This window comes from Talaromyces rugulosus, chromosome I, assembly GCF_013368755.1.
Source record: "Talaromyces rugulosus chromosome I, complete sequence".
Taxonomy (NCBI): domain Eukaryota; kingdom Fungi; phylum Ascomycota; class Eurotiomycetes; order Eurotiales; family Trichocomaceae; genus Talaromyces; species Talaromyces rugulosus.
In genome coordinates this window covers 2,794,449-2,811,297 of record NC_049561.1, presented here as the reverse complement: position 1 = coordinate 2,811,297, position 16,849 = coordinate 2,794,449, and the positions used below count along the sequence as shown (strand labels likewise).

The window sequence follows — 16,849 nt, the reverse complement described above, 5'->3', positions numbered from 1 at the left end:
CTACTCTCTTTCGGTTAATACAAAAGGTTTCCCATCTCGATCAAACTCCTGTAAAAATTCACAAATACAAAAAGTGGAGGCCATGATCGTATAAGCCCAATGTCCGAGCTCTTTTCCCTTTTTGATCTAGTAGTAAAAAGTCCTTGGATCGTCGACGTAACCTTTGGATCCCTCAAATCCCACCACCTCGAGATAGCCAATTAGTCGTGCACTCCGATTCTAGCTATTAATCCGCAAAGCATAGCCCCAATCTTATCGTGCGAATAACGTGCGAAGCTGCGTCTGATGGCGTCGCAGCACATGGTTGAGGGAATTGTTTCGTCCTATCAGGCGGGACGATCCATGAAAATAATAGTCCATAGCTGATCATGCACGATATAAGCTTCCCGCAACGTCAACCAGCATCACGATAGAGCATTATTTGTCAATGTATTTATCAATTGAGATGACAGTTCTTATCTTTGACTTTTAATTTCCCATGGAATTTGACAAGAGATAACCGTGAAAAAAAAAACTTTCTTACCATGTGGTCTTACTGTTTGCCGGGGGGCGATGTTCTCGACCATAAGTCGGGTGTCTGTCCCATGCAAATCTGTCATCGATATAATTTTTTTTTTCACTGATTAGGTCTCATTACACAAGATAGTTTGGACTCTTTGAAGCAGTACCAGTTCACTGAATCTTGATTTTGTTGCGGACATGACAAGCATCCGCATTGCGGACCCTGTCCACCAAAAGGATGAAGCCCGAGATGGGGTCTCGACAACGGGGCAGAGCATCTACCAAATGCACTCTGTTTCCCAGCAAGATGTTATCGAACAGGATATATGCAATATCCGTTCTAGGCCTATCGAAAGGGGTTCTGGATTGGAACAGGCCGACGACGACCCAGGATTGCGGAATCCCGACGACTTCAAGGGTCGACAAGTATGCCTCACACTTATTCTTGTGTAACAAACAGGTGCTAATGCTATGCGCTGTAGGATTTCAAAGGCAAAATCCTTTTCTGGCTTGCCTACCAATCCATCGGTGTGATCTATGGTGATATCGGCACCAGCCCCCTCTACGTGTATTCATCGACATTCAGTGAGCCACCATCACGACAAGACATCATTGGAGTCTTGTCTATAGTCATCTGGTCGTTGATAATGATGGTTACTGTGAAGTATATCCTCATAATTCTCCGTGCCGACAACGACGGCGAGGGTGGGACGTTCAGCACGTATTCTCTATTGAGTCGATACGTATGTATTTACTCCTCCGCAAAACAAAATCCCCTGTTTCAATTCTTTTAATCACATATCCTTTAGATGAACATAACAAACCGTGATCCTCGAGAAGCATCTTTGGTACAAATGAAAAGACACCTAACAGGCGATCTTGAGCATGCCGGTCAGAAAATGCGTCGCTATCTCGAGTCGAGCAAATTCGCTAGAGGACTATTAAAAGTCATGGGTGTGTTGGCCGTGACAATGGTTTTGGCGGATGGACTTTTGACCCCTGCGCAATCCATTCTCGGAGCCGTACAGGGCATCGAGGTTGTCCAGCCAAACATATCAAGGGGGACCATTATTGGTGTCACCGATGCTATTATTGTGGTCCTGTTTGCGATCCAGGCATTAGGCATCACCAAGCTGACAATGGCGTTTTCTCCGATTATCATAATTTGGCTCGGCTTCAATGCTGTGTTTGGAATTTACAATCTTGCAAATTACGACGCCAGCGTGTTCCAGGCATTCAACCCTGGTCTGGCATTTCAATTTCTCATTCGCCATGGACAAGGCGGATGGAGAACTCTAGGTGGTACTTTACTCGCTTTTACCGGTGTTGAGGCCCTGTTTGCCGACCTGGGAGCTTTCAGTCGACGGGCAATACAGATTAGCTGGCTATGCTATACCTTCCCATGCCTTTTACTGGCATACATAGGACAGGCGGCATATATTAGCGTGCACCCAGAGGCATATTCCAACCCATTTTTTAACACTGTGCCTCCGGGAACGGTGTATCCTTCACTTGTGATTGCCATTTTGGCTGCTATTGTGGCATCACAGGCAATCATAACTGCAACATTTCAAGTAAGCATGATTTCCTCTGCATCGGCAGCTATCTTCATTCACTAATAACTTTCATAGCTCTTATCACAAGTCATGAAACTGTCATACATGCCACAGATTACTGTGATTCATACATCTCGCATATTCCATGGCCAACTTTATATCCCAGTTGCTAACTGGTTAATGATGATTGGAACGATTATGGTTGCTTCTATCTTCAATAATGTGAGTCTCCTATCATTTTCCTACGCATGGCCATTTATTTACTTCTGCTAGACAACTTCTCTCGGCAACGCGTACGGGGTGTGCGTCATGTTTGTCACCTTCTTTGACACCTGCATGGTCTCACTCGTTGCTATATTCGTGTGGCGTCTCAGCCCATACCTTGTTTTCCTCCCCTGGCTAACTGTTGCGTGTTTGGACGGGGCATATCTATCATCAGTCTTGACCAAGGTTCCCGAAGGAGCATGGGTCACGCTCATGATTGCTGCCATATTGGCACTGCTATTCCTTCTGTGGAGATACGGCAAAGAACAGCAATGGTTCGCCGAGGCGGAGGATCGGTTTCACACCTCCCATTTTATTAGCAGACCCATGACCGAGATCGGATCAGAGATGCCAATGTTGCGTCTGACGAAGCGTTATGGAGCATATCCACTAAACACGACACGGGGCCTCGGTATATTCTTTGACAAGGCTGGAGAAACAACACCCATAGTCTTTAGTCAGTTCGTCTTGAAACTGACGTCAATGCCCGAGGTTATTGTATTTTTCCATTTACGCCCTCTCGAAATGCCGTCTGTTCAGCCCGAGAGTCGGTATACCTTGTCTCGCTTGGCAGTTCCAAACTGCTATCGTCTTGTCGTGCGATATGGATACAATGACGAGATTATTACACCCAATTTAGCCAACGTTATCGTGGAACAAGTCCGAAAGTGGCTCCTACGGGACTATCAAGTTCCGTCTACCGAAGGGACTACTACTACCGAGACTATGGCCGAAGACGAGAAAGACAAATCCACAACCAATACCGACATCTCACTCAATGACATTGCCAGCAGCACTTCAAACCGAGATGTCGCCCGCGAATTGGCAAAACTTGAAGCAGCGCACTCACACAAAGTCTTGTACATCATCGGCAAAGAGCAGATGAAAATTAAACTGGATACCAGCCTGCCTAGGAGAGTCTTGTTGAATTTGTTTTTGTGGATTCGGGATAATACGAGAAATAAAATAGCCAATTTGCGTCTGCCAATTGACAGGGTGATTGAGGTGGGATTTTTGAAGGAGATATGAGATATACATTTCAAATGTTGGATGCAGACTTACATATGTATTAAATGGAGGGTCTAGAGGAACATTTGAAATTGAACCTACATCTTCTGCAGGCCTTTAATGTTGCCAGAACACTAGGAATCCTTAGCTCCATTGATCATTTTATTGAAGCTTCGGATTGTGGCAGATTACTGATGGACTTCGCAGGCGTCTTATTGGGCAGAATTAAGATGTGTCAAATTAATTAATATGAATAAGCATATATTCTAAATTATATAGAAAACCAATCACTTAAATAGTATATGTAGCTGTGAAGCTATTGATAATAAGAGATCACTCCGGATCAATTAATCAGTTGATGTTGTCTGGAATGAGCGACTATATAAATAGGTTATATTTATATATAGAATAATCTATTTAAGGTCTTTCTTTGTCTGGATAAATTCTCAAATTCATAAGCATTGTTTAGTTATTTCTAACTTTTTAATTAGGTTATAAATGTGGACAGTTATACTTAGCAGTATTATATAAATATCTTATGAGATCTCTTTAATGTAGATTAAATTCGTCAAGAGGCTAATAATGATACCGTTTGAAGTACATAATCCATTTGCGGCAGTGGGTCCTGGCGTATCTTGCCGTCCTGCCAAGAGTCGCCACGTGAACGGTAGTCAACCAACCACGTGACTTGTATAGTTGCCTCGGCGCCTTATTGCCTTAGTGCCTTGCGGCCGGACTAATTATGCCTCATTAGGCTAGACAACCTCTGAAACCCGTCGACATCCTTGCCATTATGAAATAATTAAATGCTGGCACATTGCTGGCACATGGCTTGCAGCTTTTAATTACAAAGTCGTAGTAGCACAATGGAATTGAAATTTGGTTTCTCCACTATCGAGTCGGACAAACAAAATTTAATAATTTATATAGAAAATGCCTTAGGGAATCTTCATTTCAGGTGGATACACACACAGGTCTAGCGAGTATGTCCAAGCCTTGCGGCAGGGTTAATTATTGATTAATTTATTAATATTAAAATTAATAAATTTGATTTATTCAAGGATATTACAAAGGAGGTGGCAGGAACCGGTGTATATACACATATGTATTGTCAAATGCTGCATGTGATGTGCATGTGGCCCCCTGGAGGTGTAAATCAGCAGCAACATTGACGTGTACCAGGCCGGACAATAATTTTCCTACGTGTCGAGTTCTACGTGAAGCACGTAATGGACAAAGTATGGATGCCGAGAGACAGGTATCTTCCTTGGGCATGCACAATGATGTCAGTAAGCAAACGACAGCGAAAACTCTTTCGTTGTGTCGGCGAGCGGACTTTGCCGAGGAACAAATACAGAAAAAACAACAACAGGTGGCTGGGTAACTAGAGCCCTGCATAATGATAGAGCCTGAATCGCCAAGTACCTGAACACCCCTGCCCGGGACCCACCCACCCAAAAAACCTAAACAGTACGTGATTGGCCACGATCCAGGTACAAATCGACGAGGTGTACACCGGCGACACTATTGGCTGCGGTGTGGGCGGGCATGCACAGCCGGGTGGCCAGTGAGAAAGCACAGGCCCAGCTGAGAGTGGGGCGGTGGCGCGATTGGCAGGCGCGCAGCCCCACCCGAATACGGGCCGGGCCCAATCAGGCGGTGCGGGGGAGGAGGCTGTCTCAACTTGGTCTGTTTCATCTCGCGCAGCCACCGCCCAGGAGCCGCCGTTATTGGCCCCGAGGAAGGCGCGATCGCCGCCTCATGCAGGACTCGTTTTTTGCGTGCCCGCCAATCGCACCTTCCTATTTCAGGCGGGCAGGCACGCCAGGCACACCAGGCGCGCAGGCCATAAAACTTGCATCCTGCCCTCGCCTTCCCTTTTCTCTTCTTCTCCTTCCTTCTGGTAAGCAAGCGAGACTTCTTCCACTCACTCCACGTTCTTTTTTTCGTTTTCAAGGCATCATCATGTCTGTCATTCCTTTTATTCTGGCTGCCGGCAGCCTGCCATCCCTCATTTCTGGGGCTCCGGTTCCTTACCTTCACTCTCGCGATGTTGCAGGAGCAACTACCCTTCACTCTTTCGCCGAGCGAGACTCGAGCGCATACACTGTCTTTGGTGGCAATGGCCAGGTCTCCGACGGATGGCCCTCGATTGACAACTGGCTGTCGTCGTTTGATGATATGTAAGATATACCTCGTCTACTTCGTCCAAACTTTGCTGACCCAGACTTTCTCAGGTTCGAGGCCAACAAGGATGTCATGTCCAGCTCATGCGAGCAATGGGGTGTTCCCAGCACCTCTGAGCAGGAGATGAGCGACATGTCCGACAGCATCCAATCCGTCGCCAAGTCCACTGGTGTTGACGCCCGTTTTATTTTGGCCATTGTTATGCAGGAGAGCAACGGTTGTGTGCGCGCTCCCACTACCAACTATGGAGTCGTCAACCCTGGTCTCATGCAAAGCCACGACGGCACTGGATCCTGCAACAACGGCGCTGTCCAAAACCCTTGCCCTGCCGACCAGATCACCCAGATGATCAAGGACGGTACCGCTGGCACTTCTGAAGGTGACGGTCTCCAACAGCTCCTTTCGCAGGCCGGCACCGATGACGTGACCAAGTACTACGTGGCTGCGAGAATGTACAACTCGGGCTCAGTCGCTACCGACGGAAACCTGGGTCAGGGCATTGCCACTCACTGCTACGTCTCCGACATTGCAAACCGTCTGATGGGCTGGGCCACTGGTCCCAGCTCTTGCGATTCCGACACCATTGGATCGCTCACCAGTGGCACCGGCTCATTGTCCAGTGGTGGAGATGGCGGTTCCTCTGCAACTTCAACCACGTCTGCCTCGCCCACCATTGCTCCAATCACCAGTGTCGTGCCGTCCCCCGCACCCGTGACTACCACTGCGCCAGCTCCTACAACAACCGCATCTCCGGTCACTACCACCACTACCACCCCCGTGGCGCCAGCCATCACAACCTCTGTTGCCCCCGCTGGCCCCACTGCCACTGCCGCGACATCATCCTCGTCCGCCCCTGTCTACCCCCAAGCTGCCACTTCCTGCCAGAAGTACTACACTGTGGATTCTGGTGACTATTGCCTCCAGGTTGAGGCAAAAGTCGGCATTACTGCGTCTCAGCTCCAGGACTGGAATCCTGGTCTGGACGAAGCTTGCTCCAACTTGTGGCTGGGCTACCAATATTGTATTCAGGCTTAGGACCTAAAACATTTTTTTTTTTTTCGCTTCTATTCCCCCCTTTTTTTCGGTGTACATATTAGACAGGAAAGGAACGAATCGGAAAAGGTCAAACAACAGGCGTCTGGATTCCTTCTGTCTTTTTTTTCGTGGAGTTAGCTATGAAGCAGTCATTTGAGCGCTCGTCCAACGAACGACATGACCTAGCCTAGTTGATATCTTGATTTACAATTCAACAGGTTGTGATTATTTTATTATTTTTAATATGCCGTAATTGTAGTAACCTGGTAAAGTAGGATGCATGTTATTAAATATATGCACTTATTCCCTGAATAGGTTAGCACGTGAGACCGGCTAACCCTAATGAACTTTTGTCTAATATCAACGTTGAAATAAATCTACAACACACTTCCGTCAGCACGGTTTATATCTCCATAATTATGGAGTGTAAACATTGGAAATATTTTTTTAACAAAAATTGAAAAATTGTGCGGTCTTTTCCTGACCTACTGTCAAGCTAACAAGGAGAAGAGACCTCTTGTTTAACTTTAAACATGCAATGCCATTGTATAACAATTACAAAGAGGAAAGGAACAAACAACAAAAACACGAAACCCTTTTCACTAACAAAAGCTTTGTTTGGATGAGCCTGTGCAAGAACAGAACCCGAATATTTTGAAAATTATCATACATGTATAAAGAAGTCTACCGCAGAACATCTTTATGATTAAATTCGACAATGTCTGTCTACTCGTATCCTTGTATTGATTCGAAAAATGTTTCTTGATGAGATGGTCTGCCGAAATATCAGCTGTCAACTAGTATTCATCAAGTATATAAAGTAAAATAGCTGTTCACCAGTTTGCCACTTAACAAATTGTTAGACGAACTTTGGTTTACAAGTTGACCTTAAGACTTTTGTCCAAAAAAACATCTTGAGTTTTTCATCTAATATCTACTATACACAATGGCTGATACACACGGGTCAGAAGATACAACCCATGAACTAGAAGTCTCCCCTGGACTCGTAACCGTCCGTGGGCGAGTCGACATCACGACGCTCCCTTTGGAAATTATCCAGATGATCGGCAAGATTATGCTGACAGAAGACCTCGTACGGGTAATCCAAAGTTGCAAAGCATTGTACGGCCAGTTGACCTACGTCTTGTATCGCCGCATGGTCGCCGCCAACAACCACCACAATGCAATTGTCCACTGCATCTTGCGCAACCGCGCAACCCCGCTGTCAAGGTTCCTAGATGCCGGTGCTATACTGGACAACGGAGCTGCGCGTGAGTACCACGCGACGGCGATAGCAACCTGCGATAAAAACGCAGGTTTTCTAAGCAAGCACCCGCTCGTTTCCGCTGCGAGTCTAGGCCATGCTGAGATTGTGCGGTTGCTGTTGCGGCGCGCAGAGGCTGTCACTTGGCAAAGCCGGACAGTGATCAAATTTTCTGCGCTGCTGGAGGCGATAAAGCATGGACACGTAGAAGTAGTCCGGATACTTGTCGATGCGGGCGTTGATCTACGCGGATCCTCTACTAGTCGTTTGCAGCCCACCATTCCCTTGGTACTTGCTGCCACCCACAAGAGCATCGATATGGTGAAAATAATAACTGCCAAGATGAGAGCGGAGACGGAGACCTATCGAGCCCAGACATACTTCAGCCAGTGCGGGCATGCTCTCCGCGCCGCGATACAGGCGGACTCGCACGAAATTGTCGAGTTTTTTCTGCGCGATGGTCTTCATCCGAACGCTTCACGGACAACTGAGAGTTTTCTGTATACTGCAGCAACTACAACCCCGTCGTCGTACAACAGAACGGTCATAGTCAAACTGCTTATGGCGTACGGGGCAAGCACGGTAAAGAGTGACCCCGGTCTGATAAAGGCTTCCTGGAATAAGAATTTCGAGGTTGTGAACCATGTGCTCACAGAGGGTTGTGATTGGAAGTATAAGATGAGGGAAGTCAGGTGGGCTCGGCTTATGGCGGAGAATGAAGGGCAGCAGGATGTTGTGCAGCTTTGGAACGAATACGTGGATCAGCGGATCCGTGATGGCGGCGACATGGCTTAATAGATTTATTGGATTGGTATTATTTATTCAATGCTTTGAGAAGCCTTTGGCGGGATGAATGTACATAGATTGATGGTTTCGTTGAAATGAGTAGAAATACGTCGGATAGGATGGATTAATATTTAAAATATTCAATACTCCAGAAATGCAGTGTTATAAATTGGACATTAAAGTAACTAAATTTGTACACAATTCTAAGTAAGTGACTCTACCAACACCAGTCGCTCTGTGTTTTATATTTCACATATTATCAATGACATGAGTGGGTTTACTCCACTTTGGTATGGCTCTGCGTAGCTCCCTCCTCGCCACTCTTTTCATGTATTTCTCTCTGCCCCTCGGTTTCTGACTTGCCTGAGGGATCCAACTCATCTGGGCCCCATGCGGGTAATTCCACCGGCGCAAGAAACTGTGTGCTCGACTCGCGCGTCGGGTCAGATCCTGGAAGTTCCGGTTTGTAGTGCCACATGCTAGTATCCTGCGTAGCCAGCGAGCTTCTAATGCCTTGAGATACCGCCGTGCTATGGACGGTATATTCGCTGGCCCGCTTTTCTCTAGTGGTATCGGTAGGGTTCTCTGGCCCTGGTGGCAAGTGGTCACGCCGGATCAGCCACTGGAAAAATGTAGGAGCTGCTCTCTCTTCCGTTTCTGGTCGCCGCGGATAGCGCCAGGCATAGTATCGAAATAGTAAGCCGATGCAAGTGAGCGGGAGGCCGAGCGCGAGACAGATGGCAAGGGCCGTTCGCCTCGAAGATGATAGCCCGTTATAAACTGCATCGGGAGATGAGGACGTCGGTGACGTAGCTGTTGGAATTGCTGTTGTCGTAGTAGGGATATATCCTGCAGCTGATACCGCCGTTGTCAACGTGGTTAGTGTCGATGTTAGCATCGTCGTCGATTCTGACGGTCCATCTGTCGTAGCGGATGCCAAAGACGTAGAGTCGGACCTGGAATTTGGCGGGTCATTGATCCAAAACGTATCAGAGGTTCCGTAATCATGGTAGCTAAAAATCTGAATAAAGTATTCGGTATCGACACGTAGAGCTTTTGACACTCTCCAACGCCACGTGCCTGTGTTGTTGGTGTTGTCTACTATAGATTCAGCGCTGTGCTCATTGTTCACTCTGATTATCTCTAGGCCTATTTGCCCAGTGCCAGAAGGCGTCCAGTTCAGCGTGATTACTTGGCCGGGAACCAGGTTGTGGTCGCTCAATGGGCTGAACTTGAAGCCAGAGGAAATAAAGGGCCAAATGAAGAGAAAGACTCCCAGGGCGGCCGTAGGTCGGGTCATGGTCCGAATGCCCCAATGGAACCTGCAACTCGCCGGTCAAGTAGGATTGCAAGAGAATGTGCGTTGTTCGTAAGTGCCCCGGATGGAAACGAGACGAAAACGCCAGCATCTGAATTGCAACAGCGATTTATGACCGTGGAATATGTATCTAGAAAGTAGAAAAGGGATGAAGAATTGAATTTCAGTGGGGAAAGTTCTATTGTCTCACGCTCAAAACAGCTCAAAAACAAATTAAAATCCCGATTTTAGTCCCGTAAGGTAAGTGTGTGACATGTCCCATCGTGATCGAAGGTTAAACAAAGAAAAGTCAACAAACCCCTGTCAACAGCAGCACTTGAGATACATGGCCATTCAGCGATCGAGAGATCGCGCTGCAAGGTGCCATTTATTGGCCGGGCTTCTCATTAGGCAGCTGCAGCAGTATGTAGTTTGCTCAATTCTGAAGCGTTTGCTGTTCAATTAGTGGTTGGGTATACGATAGAATGCAGGTATCTGTTGTGCAACAATGCCGATCTGCGCGAGGGTATGGATGAATTTTCAGGGGTCCATGTTCAAAAATTCTGCTATCAGGAGTTCAGCGATAAATAGTTTAATGTCTGGTGACTGATACATTAGTTGAATAAACAAATAATGAGTAACTGGTCTCCATACTAGCTGGGCTGAGCGAACATTGAACATTTAACTACGCAGCAAACGCAACAAACCAGCCATGCAAGGCTAAGCGCCAACCAGGATCGGACGCTCAAAATCGTGAAGAGATCGACTCCTGACGAATAGGAAGTGCTCCGTGATTCATCAGTCAAATGACCACTGACAGTTACCAGTCTGCTTTGAAATTGCCAAGACATCTAGCCAGCAATTTATCACGCATATATTCGGAGATTAGGACTCACATAACCGACACATTAAAATAGATTAAAAAAGCCTGAATCGTGTAGAATGCACATCATTGCCTAGATGCCGTAAATTTCTATACACTTGTCGAATTAAGACAACGCAATTATGCCTACAATGACGTGACCCGATCGCAAATGCTCAGACTTACCGGATTCGGTAATTATCGGAGAGAGCAGCGATTTTTCTAGCCGAGTTAATAATTTGAAGTTGTGCATTATTGTTTAATGAAAAATTTTAAGTATCATTTGGGTTACTTTAGCTAGGTACCTGATTTGACTCATCGTGGAATTTCGGCCATGCACTGTTGATAAAGCCTGCAATGTTTGATTATTCTAACAAGTTGAACCAAGACTAGTTCTCCAGTGAGATGTCTGACTCTTCAGCTTTTTCAATTCTTGCCTATTTATAGAATTAAAACAATAAGATAAAGTGCGGTTTATTCGTCGAATAACTATCGCTCCCGAGAAAAATTTAGGCAGGAATCGCGTCCAAGACGCATCACCACGGACTTTTTCCGAATTTCTGATTCATGCAGAAAATGCTTATTCGGATCCATATCGTCGGGACCAAATCGCAGCACGGTAAACTCTGCGGGCTGCTGGGCTAGACATCCAAAACGGCTTGTTTAGGGCTTGCGTCTCCATGAGTGTACTGTGGAGTAGTATGGTGTCATCGAAACAACCTCTCCGAAAAGGTGAAGATTTGCCCATACCTTTTGAGCCTTGACCCACCGAGCAACGTTCTTAGAATGAGAATATCTTGATAGGTGCGTGTCATGAAAAAAAAAATACTATAGAAATATCGTTCTAGTTCAACGTTTAGTGGGCCAAGATTGGCTTATAAGTATTTGATAGTATGTTTTTATTTTCTGTAAAATTTGAAAAACTCACTCATACAAAATGTCAACCCAAGACCTGACACCGCTCCCCCAAGGGGCAGGGTATGGCGTTGTTGTCGGCCTCGGCCTGGCCTTTGGCATTGGCATGGTGGCCGTGAATCGCTTTCTCGAACGGTCCATGAACGAAAAGTCGGACCATACTGAAATGTGAGCGCCAAGAATTTCTATTGAATTAACTGATATTGATATGTCTTGCCAGGTTTATGGTTGCCAATCGCAGCGTGGGGACTGGCCTAACAGCATCGGCGGTGATATCTTCCTGGATGTGGGCGTACGTACTCTACTCCATGTTTAATGGTTTTATGAACTAACTAGACTGACCCTTAGTACGGCTATTATCTGGACAACGGCTCAAGGCTACTTGTATGGAATCGCAGCGCCTTTTTGGTACGCAGCGGGATGTTCCATCCAGATTGCACTGATGACAGTTTTGGCCATTCATGCAAAAGTCAAAGTTCCGTATGTATATTTGCTCAAATTCCTTCGGCACTAGCTAATAGTAACCTTGGGCTAGAAATGGACATACCGTATTAGAGATAGTAAGGTTGAGGTACGGGACGACAGCACATATAATCTACATTTTCCTCTGCCTTGTCACCAATCTACTCTCGGTCACTTCGATGATCCTTGGTGCAGCAGGAGTGATCACCGCACTCACTGGCATGCATATCGTGGCATCGACTTTTTTGCTGCCACTTGGTGTCATTGTGTATACAGTTGCTGGCGGGTTAAAGGCAACCTTCCTAACGGACTATGTGTAAGCCCAGGGCCTTTCACGCTGGAATTTTAGATGCACTAACATGTTTATTCAGACACACTTTGATCGTGATGGTAATATTATGTTTCCTCACAATAAAAGTGATCAACAACCCATCCATTACAAGTCTGAGCTCTTTTTACGATATCCTCGTCGACGCAGACAAGACGCGTGACATTGCCGGGAACTACCAGGGATCTATTCTTTCGTTCAAGTCCAAGAGCTCTATTATATTTGGCCTAGTCCATTCATTTGGAGATTTCGCCTTGGTAATCATGGACACGAGTTTCTGGCAGAAAGGTATTTCAGCATTCCATGCGGTATGTGGAGCTGTCATAACTAAATCTCACTAGGTTTTGCTGCTGATACAGCTGCGACAATGGTACGGATTAATCACAGCGATGTTTAAACCCTGTTTAGTTTCTAACATGTCTCTAGCCGGGATATATGCTTGGAGGGATATCGTATTTTGCTGTTCCTTGGGCTGTATGTGACCTCACCTGACACGAATTTCAACAGCTTACACAAAATTTCTAGGTTGGCACAACTACTGGTCTGGCTGCAATTGGGCTTGAAAAAACGCCTTTATTTCCTACGTACCCGAGAGTATGATAACTTGTCCCGTTCTATCTTCACAGAATTTTATGCTAAAATGTTTTAGATGATGACCACTGACGAGATTAATGCCGGATATGTTCTGCCCTACACAGTCATGGCCGTTGCAGGAAAAGGCGGCGCTTTTGCATTGCTACTTGTTGTCTTTATGTGCGTAACCAGCACAACATCTGCAGAGCTTATTGCTGTGTCAAGTATTTTTTCATTCGACATTTATCGTACGTATATAAATCCAAAAGCCAACGATCGACAAGTCATCAGGGTGTCTCATTGGACTGTCATTCTCTTTGGGATCTTTGTGTCCGCCTTTGCCACGGCCCTTCACTACGGAGGCATTGACTTGAACTGGATGGGCTATTTTCTGGCGACCGTCATATGCCCCGGAATGTTCCCGCTGGCTTTTACTATTCTGTGGAAAAAGCAGACTGCTGCTGCTGCGACGATTGCTCCTGTGCTTGGTTTGGTAGGTTACATCTTTGGAAATTGACTGAAAATGCACGGCGTCTGATTGAATTATAGGCAAGTGGTATTTCAGTCTGGCTCGGAACTGCGTATGCGTATGCTGGGGAATTGTCTGTTCTATCAACCGAGGCACAATTGCCTTGTCTTTGGGGTGCTTTGACTTCAACATTTTCCTCTGCGATCTATTCCATAGTCATCACATATATCAAAGTAAGTTCATCTACACCCTACCATATCATTCAGCACCTACTAATATTTCTTATCAGCCTGACGATTTTGACTGGAGAACTTTCTTGCTGTTGAGCGAAGTCAAAGACAGCAGCGACGATGAGACGACACCGAACACTCCTATCGCTGAGAATAAAAACCTTGACTCAATTGTTCATCCATATCCTCCGCAAGAGCTGAAGCGAATGAATCGCGCTGCTGTTATTGCCAGTATTTTCAGCGCTATAGTTGGGCTTGTTACTTGGGTTGTGTGGCCCTTGCCACTATACCGCGACTGGATCTTCACCAAACCGGTATGGTTCTCTTGCCTGATTGATTTTGTGTAGTGTATAGTGCTGACAGCGACTCCGCTTTGCTAGTTTTTCATGGGCTGGACGACTGTTTCGGAGATATGGTTATTTATATGCATGCTTGTTGCAGTTGTGTATCCGGTTTATGATGGACGTGAGGTATTAGGCCGAGCATTTCGCATTTTATTCCGGTTTTCTACGGAGAAGGAGTCGACAAACACTGTTGGTGAAGGAAGCACTTCTGTTCACATAGGGACAGAAAAGAATATTACTGAGGGCCAATCTTCGGACAATTCGTCCAAGATTTCGCACCAGGTGTTATAAGGGTAGGGACATCTGGAGGGACTAGTTTCATATACAAGATACGCAAAGTAGTGGATATCGTTCCTTAGAATCAGTCTAGAACTGTAGGCTAAATAGAGAGCACTGATATTCTATAATAATTTGTAGAATTTGTTTTTCACCGGCTATTGAGGAACAAAATGTTCTGTAGTCGCAAAGGTTGATTACCTTGAATAAGCCCCCCTGTACATAGTAAGTTGATATATAACCCCCCAATGGAGAAAAATATAGTGAATGAAATTATGCATCGGACCAACCCCGCTTTTGATAGGGGACTCGGAGCCTTCTCCGAGCAATGCATGTTGATTGTCCAAGATGGAGCTTTGATGGCGCAATCCCGATCACGCAGGTGAAGATAATGCCTGTCGGAGTATTTGCCCCACCACGAGTACCTCGTCTATCAATTTGGTAGAATTGGACGTGTGTGTCTAATATTGTTTTTTTAGGTCCGGTTTCTGTTTTGCAATTGCAGTTTCTGCTACTTTCGCTATATACGCTCTCGGTTTTAGAAAGTCGTCAACATGGCAGGGTCAAGGAAGAAACCATGGATTCTCAATGCGTTCGCTATGTTTACGCCTGGCCACTTGTCGCCTGGTAAATTATCACTTCGGATTCTCATCTTAAGCTACAATTAACCTTCTCCGGGTTCACAGGACTATGGAAACATCCCCAGGACAAGGGAGGCGATTTCACAAACCTGGAATACTGGATTAATCTTGCAAAGGTATTGGAAGAAGGAAAATTCCATGGCTTGTTTCTGGCAGATCATCTAGGCGTTTACGACGTGTACAAAGGCCCTGCAAACCCCAACCCGGCGCTCCTCTCTGGTGCCCAGTTTCCGGTGGGCGATCCATTGTGAGTCCTCGAAGAAAAGATACCGATATTCAGAGAGCAGTGGGCTTATTTCTGCTTCGACTTTTAGTATGCTGATATCCGCAATGGCCTCGGCAACTAAATCGCTCGGATTTGGCGTGACCGCGTCCACTACGTATGAGACTTCACCCTACGCTTTAGCGCGCAAGCTTTCTACACTGGACCATATAACGCGAGGTCGAATTGGATGGAATATTGTGACTTCATTCTTGGACAGTGCAGCAAAAGCATACGGGCTCGATGAACAGATTCCACATGACGAGCGGTATGCTCGAGCAGACGAATATCTGGAACTTACATACAAGCTTTGGGAGGGTACATGGCAAGATGATGCGGTGCAAAGGAACCCCGAATCAAAGGTTTATAGTGATGCAGAAAAGGTTCGTCGAATTGAGCATGAAGGGTATGTTTTTCTTTCTCTTTTTTTCTTCTTGTCATTGATTTCCATTACCTTTTTAAAACATGCTTCTTGTAGCCCAGGCTCTATAAATTAATACTAATATCTTGGCAGAAAATACTTCAAGAGCACTGCAGCAAACCAGCTCCCCGCTTCCAAGCAACGCACTCCTCTTCTATTCCAAGCCGGAGCATCATCGTAAGTGACTATCTCCTAAGTGTATCAAGCAAGTATTAACTTTGCCTAGAGCCGGAAAGGACTTCGCTGCGAAGCACTCTGAAGTCATGTTTCTCCCTGGCCTGGAACCCGAGAAAACAGGGGCAATCGTGAAAGACATGAGGTAGATTCCTCAACTATTACAACAAGAGAGACAATATATTAACATACATTCTAGGAAACAGCTTGTCGACGTTGGTCGAGCTCCAGATGGTATCAAATTCATCGCAGGATTTTTAGTTATTGTCGACGAGACCGACGCCAAAGCCCAAGCAAAATACGAAGAGTACCTCTCGTACGCGGATTTGGAAGGAATGGCCACGCTGTTTGGTGGATGGACCGGCGCCGATCTCTCCAAGTTTGAGGATGACGAGGATTTCGCCTTTACTGCAGTCGCCGGTATCCAGTCTCTGATACAAAGCTGGTCCAAAACAATACCAAACTCTAACGGACTAAAATGGACAAAACGCAGGATTTTGCAGGAGCTTGCTCTGGGAGGAGTTCATCCGCGAGCCATAGGATCTCCGCAAACAGTGGCAGACATACTTGAGAAGTGGGTTAACATTGCAGATGTGGATGGGTTTAATTTCTCATATACTATCACTCCGGGTACCTTTGAGGACATGATTAAGTACTTGTTTCCTGAATTGAGAAGACGGGGCGTTATTTGGGAAGACTATGATGTTCCTGGTGGTTCCGCACGCGAGAATTACTTTATGGATGGCAAAGGGCCGCAGGTCCGCAACGATCACCCGGCTGCGACGTATAAATGGAAGTAGATATTCCATTTAGCGGGAATTCACTGTATCTTATCTGCATAGATAGTGAATAATGACACTGGAAAGTCGTTAATCGCCCCCTCGAAATAGTAGAATAGTTTAATCAAAAACGTTCGGAGTTGGAACTTCTGAGTGCGTTTGTCATGTTCTTTCATCCTTGGTTCATACAAAAAGTCTTATCAGGCGCTGATATA

General features: G+C 45.9%; 5 protein-coding genes across 5 annotated transcripts; 4 read left to right on the top strand and 1 right to left on the bottom strand.

Annotated features, from left to right (window-relative positions):
• Window positions 1-699: 699 nt before the first annotated feature.
• TRUGW13939_00953 (uncharacterized protein) lies at window positions 700-3,350 on the top strand (the record flags this gene model as incomplete). The annotated part of the gene is made up of 5 exons (XM_035484159.1): window positions 700-927; window positions 984-1,244; window positions 1,311-2,075; window positions 2,133-2,279; window positions 2,331-3,350. The coding sequence occupies 5 exons, from the start codon at window positions 700-702 to the stop codon at window positions 3,348-3,350; spliced, it is 2,421 nt and encodes an 806-aa protein (XP_035340052.1).
• A 1,944-nt stretch (window positions 3,351-5,294) lies between these two features.
• Window positions 5,295-6,551, top strand: TRUGW13939_00952 (uncharacterized protein; the record flags this gene model as incomplete). Its single annotated transcript, XM_035484158.1, has 2 exons — window positions 5,295-5,512; window positions 5,567-6,551. 2 exons carry the CDS (start codon window positions 5,295-5,297, stop codon window positions 6,549-6,551), a joined length of 1,203 nt encoding a protein of 400 aa, XP_035340051.1.
• A 946-nt stretch (window positions 6,552-7,497) lies between these two features.
• TRUGW13939_00951 (uncharacterized protein) lies at window positions 7,498-8,610 on the top strand (the record flags this gene model as incomplete). Its single annotated transcript, XM_035484157.1, has 1 exon — window positions 7,498-8,610. One exon carries the CDS (start codon window positions 7,498-7,500, stop codon window positions 8,608-8,610), a length of 1,113 nt encoding a protein of 370 aa, XP_035340050.1.
• A 268-nt stretch (window positions 8,611-8,878) lies between these two features.
• Window positions 8,879-9,901, bottom strand: TRUGW13939_00950 (uncharacterized protein; the record flags this gene model as incomplete). Its single annotated transcript, XM_035484156.1, has 1 exon — window positions 8,879-9,901. One exon carries the CDS (start codon window positions 9,899-9,901, stop codon window positions 8,879-8,881), a length of 1,023 nt encoding a protein of 340 aa, XP_035340049.1.
• Window positions 9,902-11,697: 1,796 nt separating this feature from the next.
• Window positions 11,698-16,655, top strand: TRUGW13939_00949 (uncharacterized protein; the record flags this gene model as incomplete). The annotated part of the gene is made up of 17 exons (XM_035484155.1): window positions 11,698-11,843; window positions 11,896-11,967; window positions 12,024-12,155; window positions 12,211-12,453; window positions 12,509-12,753; window positions 12,807-12,835; window positions 12,892-12,939; window positions 12,991-13,059; window positions 13,115-13,531; window positions 13,588-13,740; window positions 13,797-14,051; window positions 14,118-14,363; window positions 15,016-15,245; window positions 15,313-15,666; window positions 15,775-15,858; window positions 15,908-16,000; window positions 16,055-16,655. 17 exons carry the CDS (start codon window positions 11,698-11,700, stop codon window positions 16,653-16,655), a joined length of 3,417 nt encoding a protein of 1,138 aa, XP_035340048.1.
• Between the last annotated feature and the right edge of the window lie 194 nt (window positions 16,656-16,849).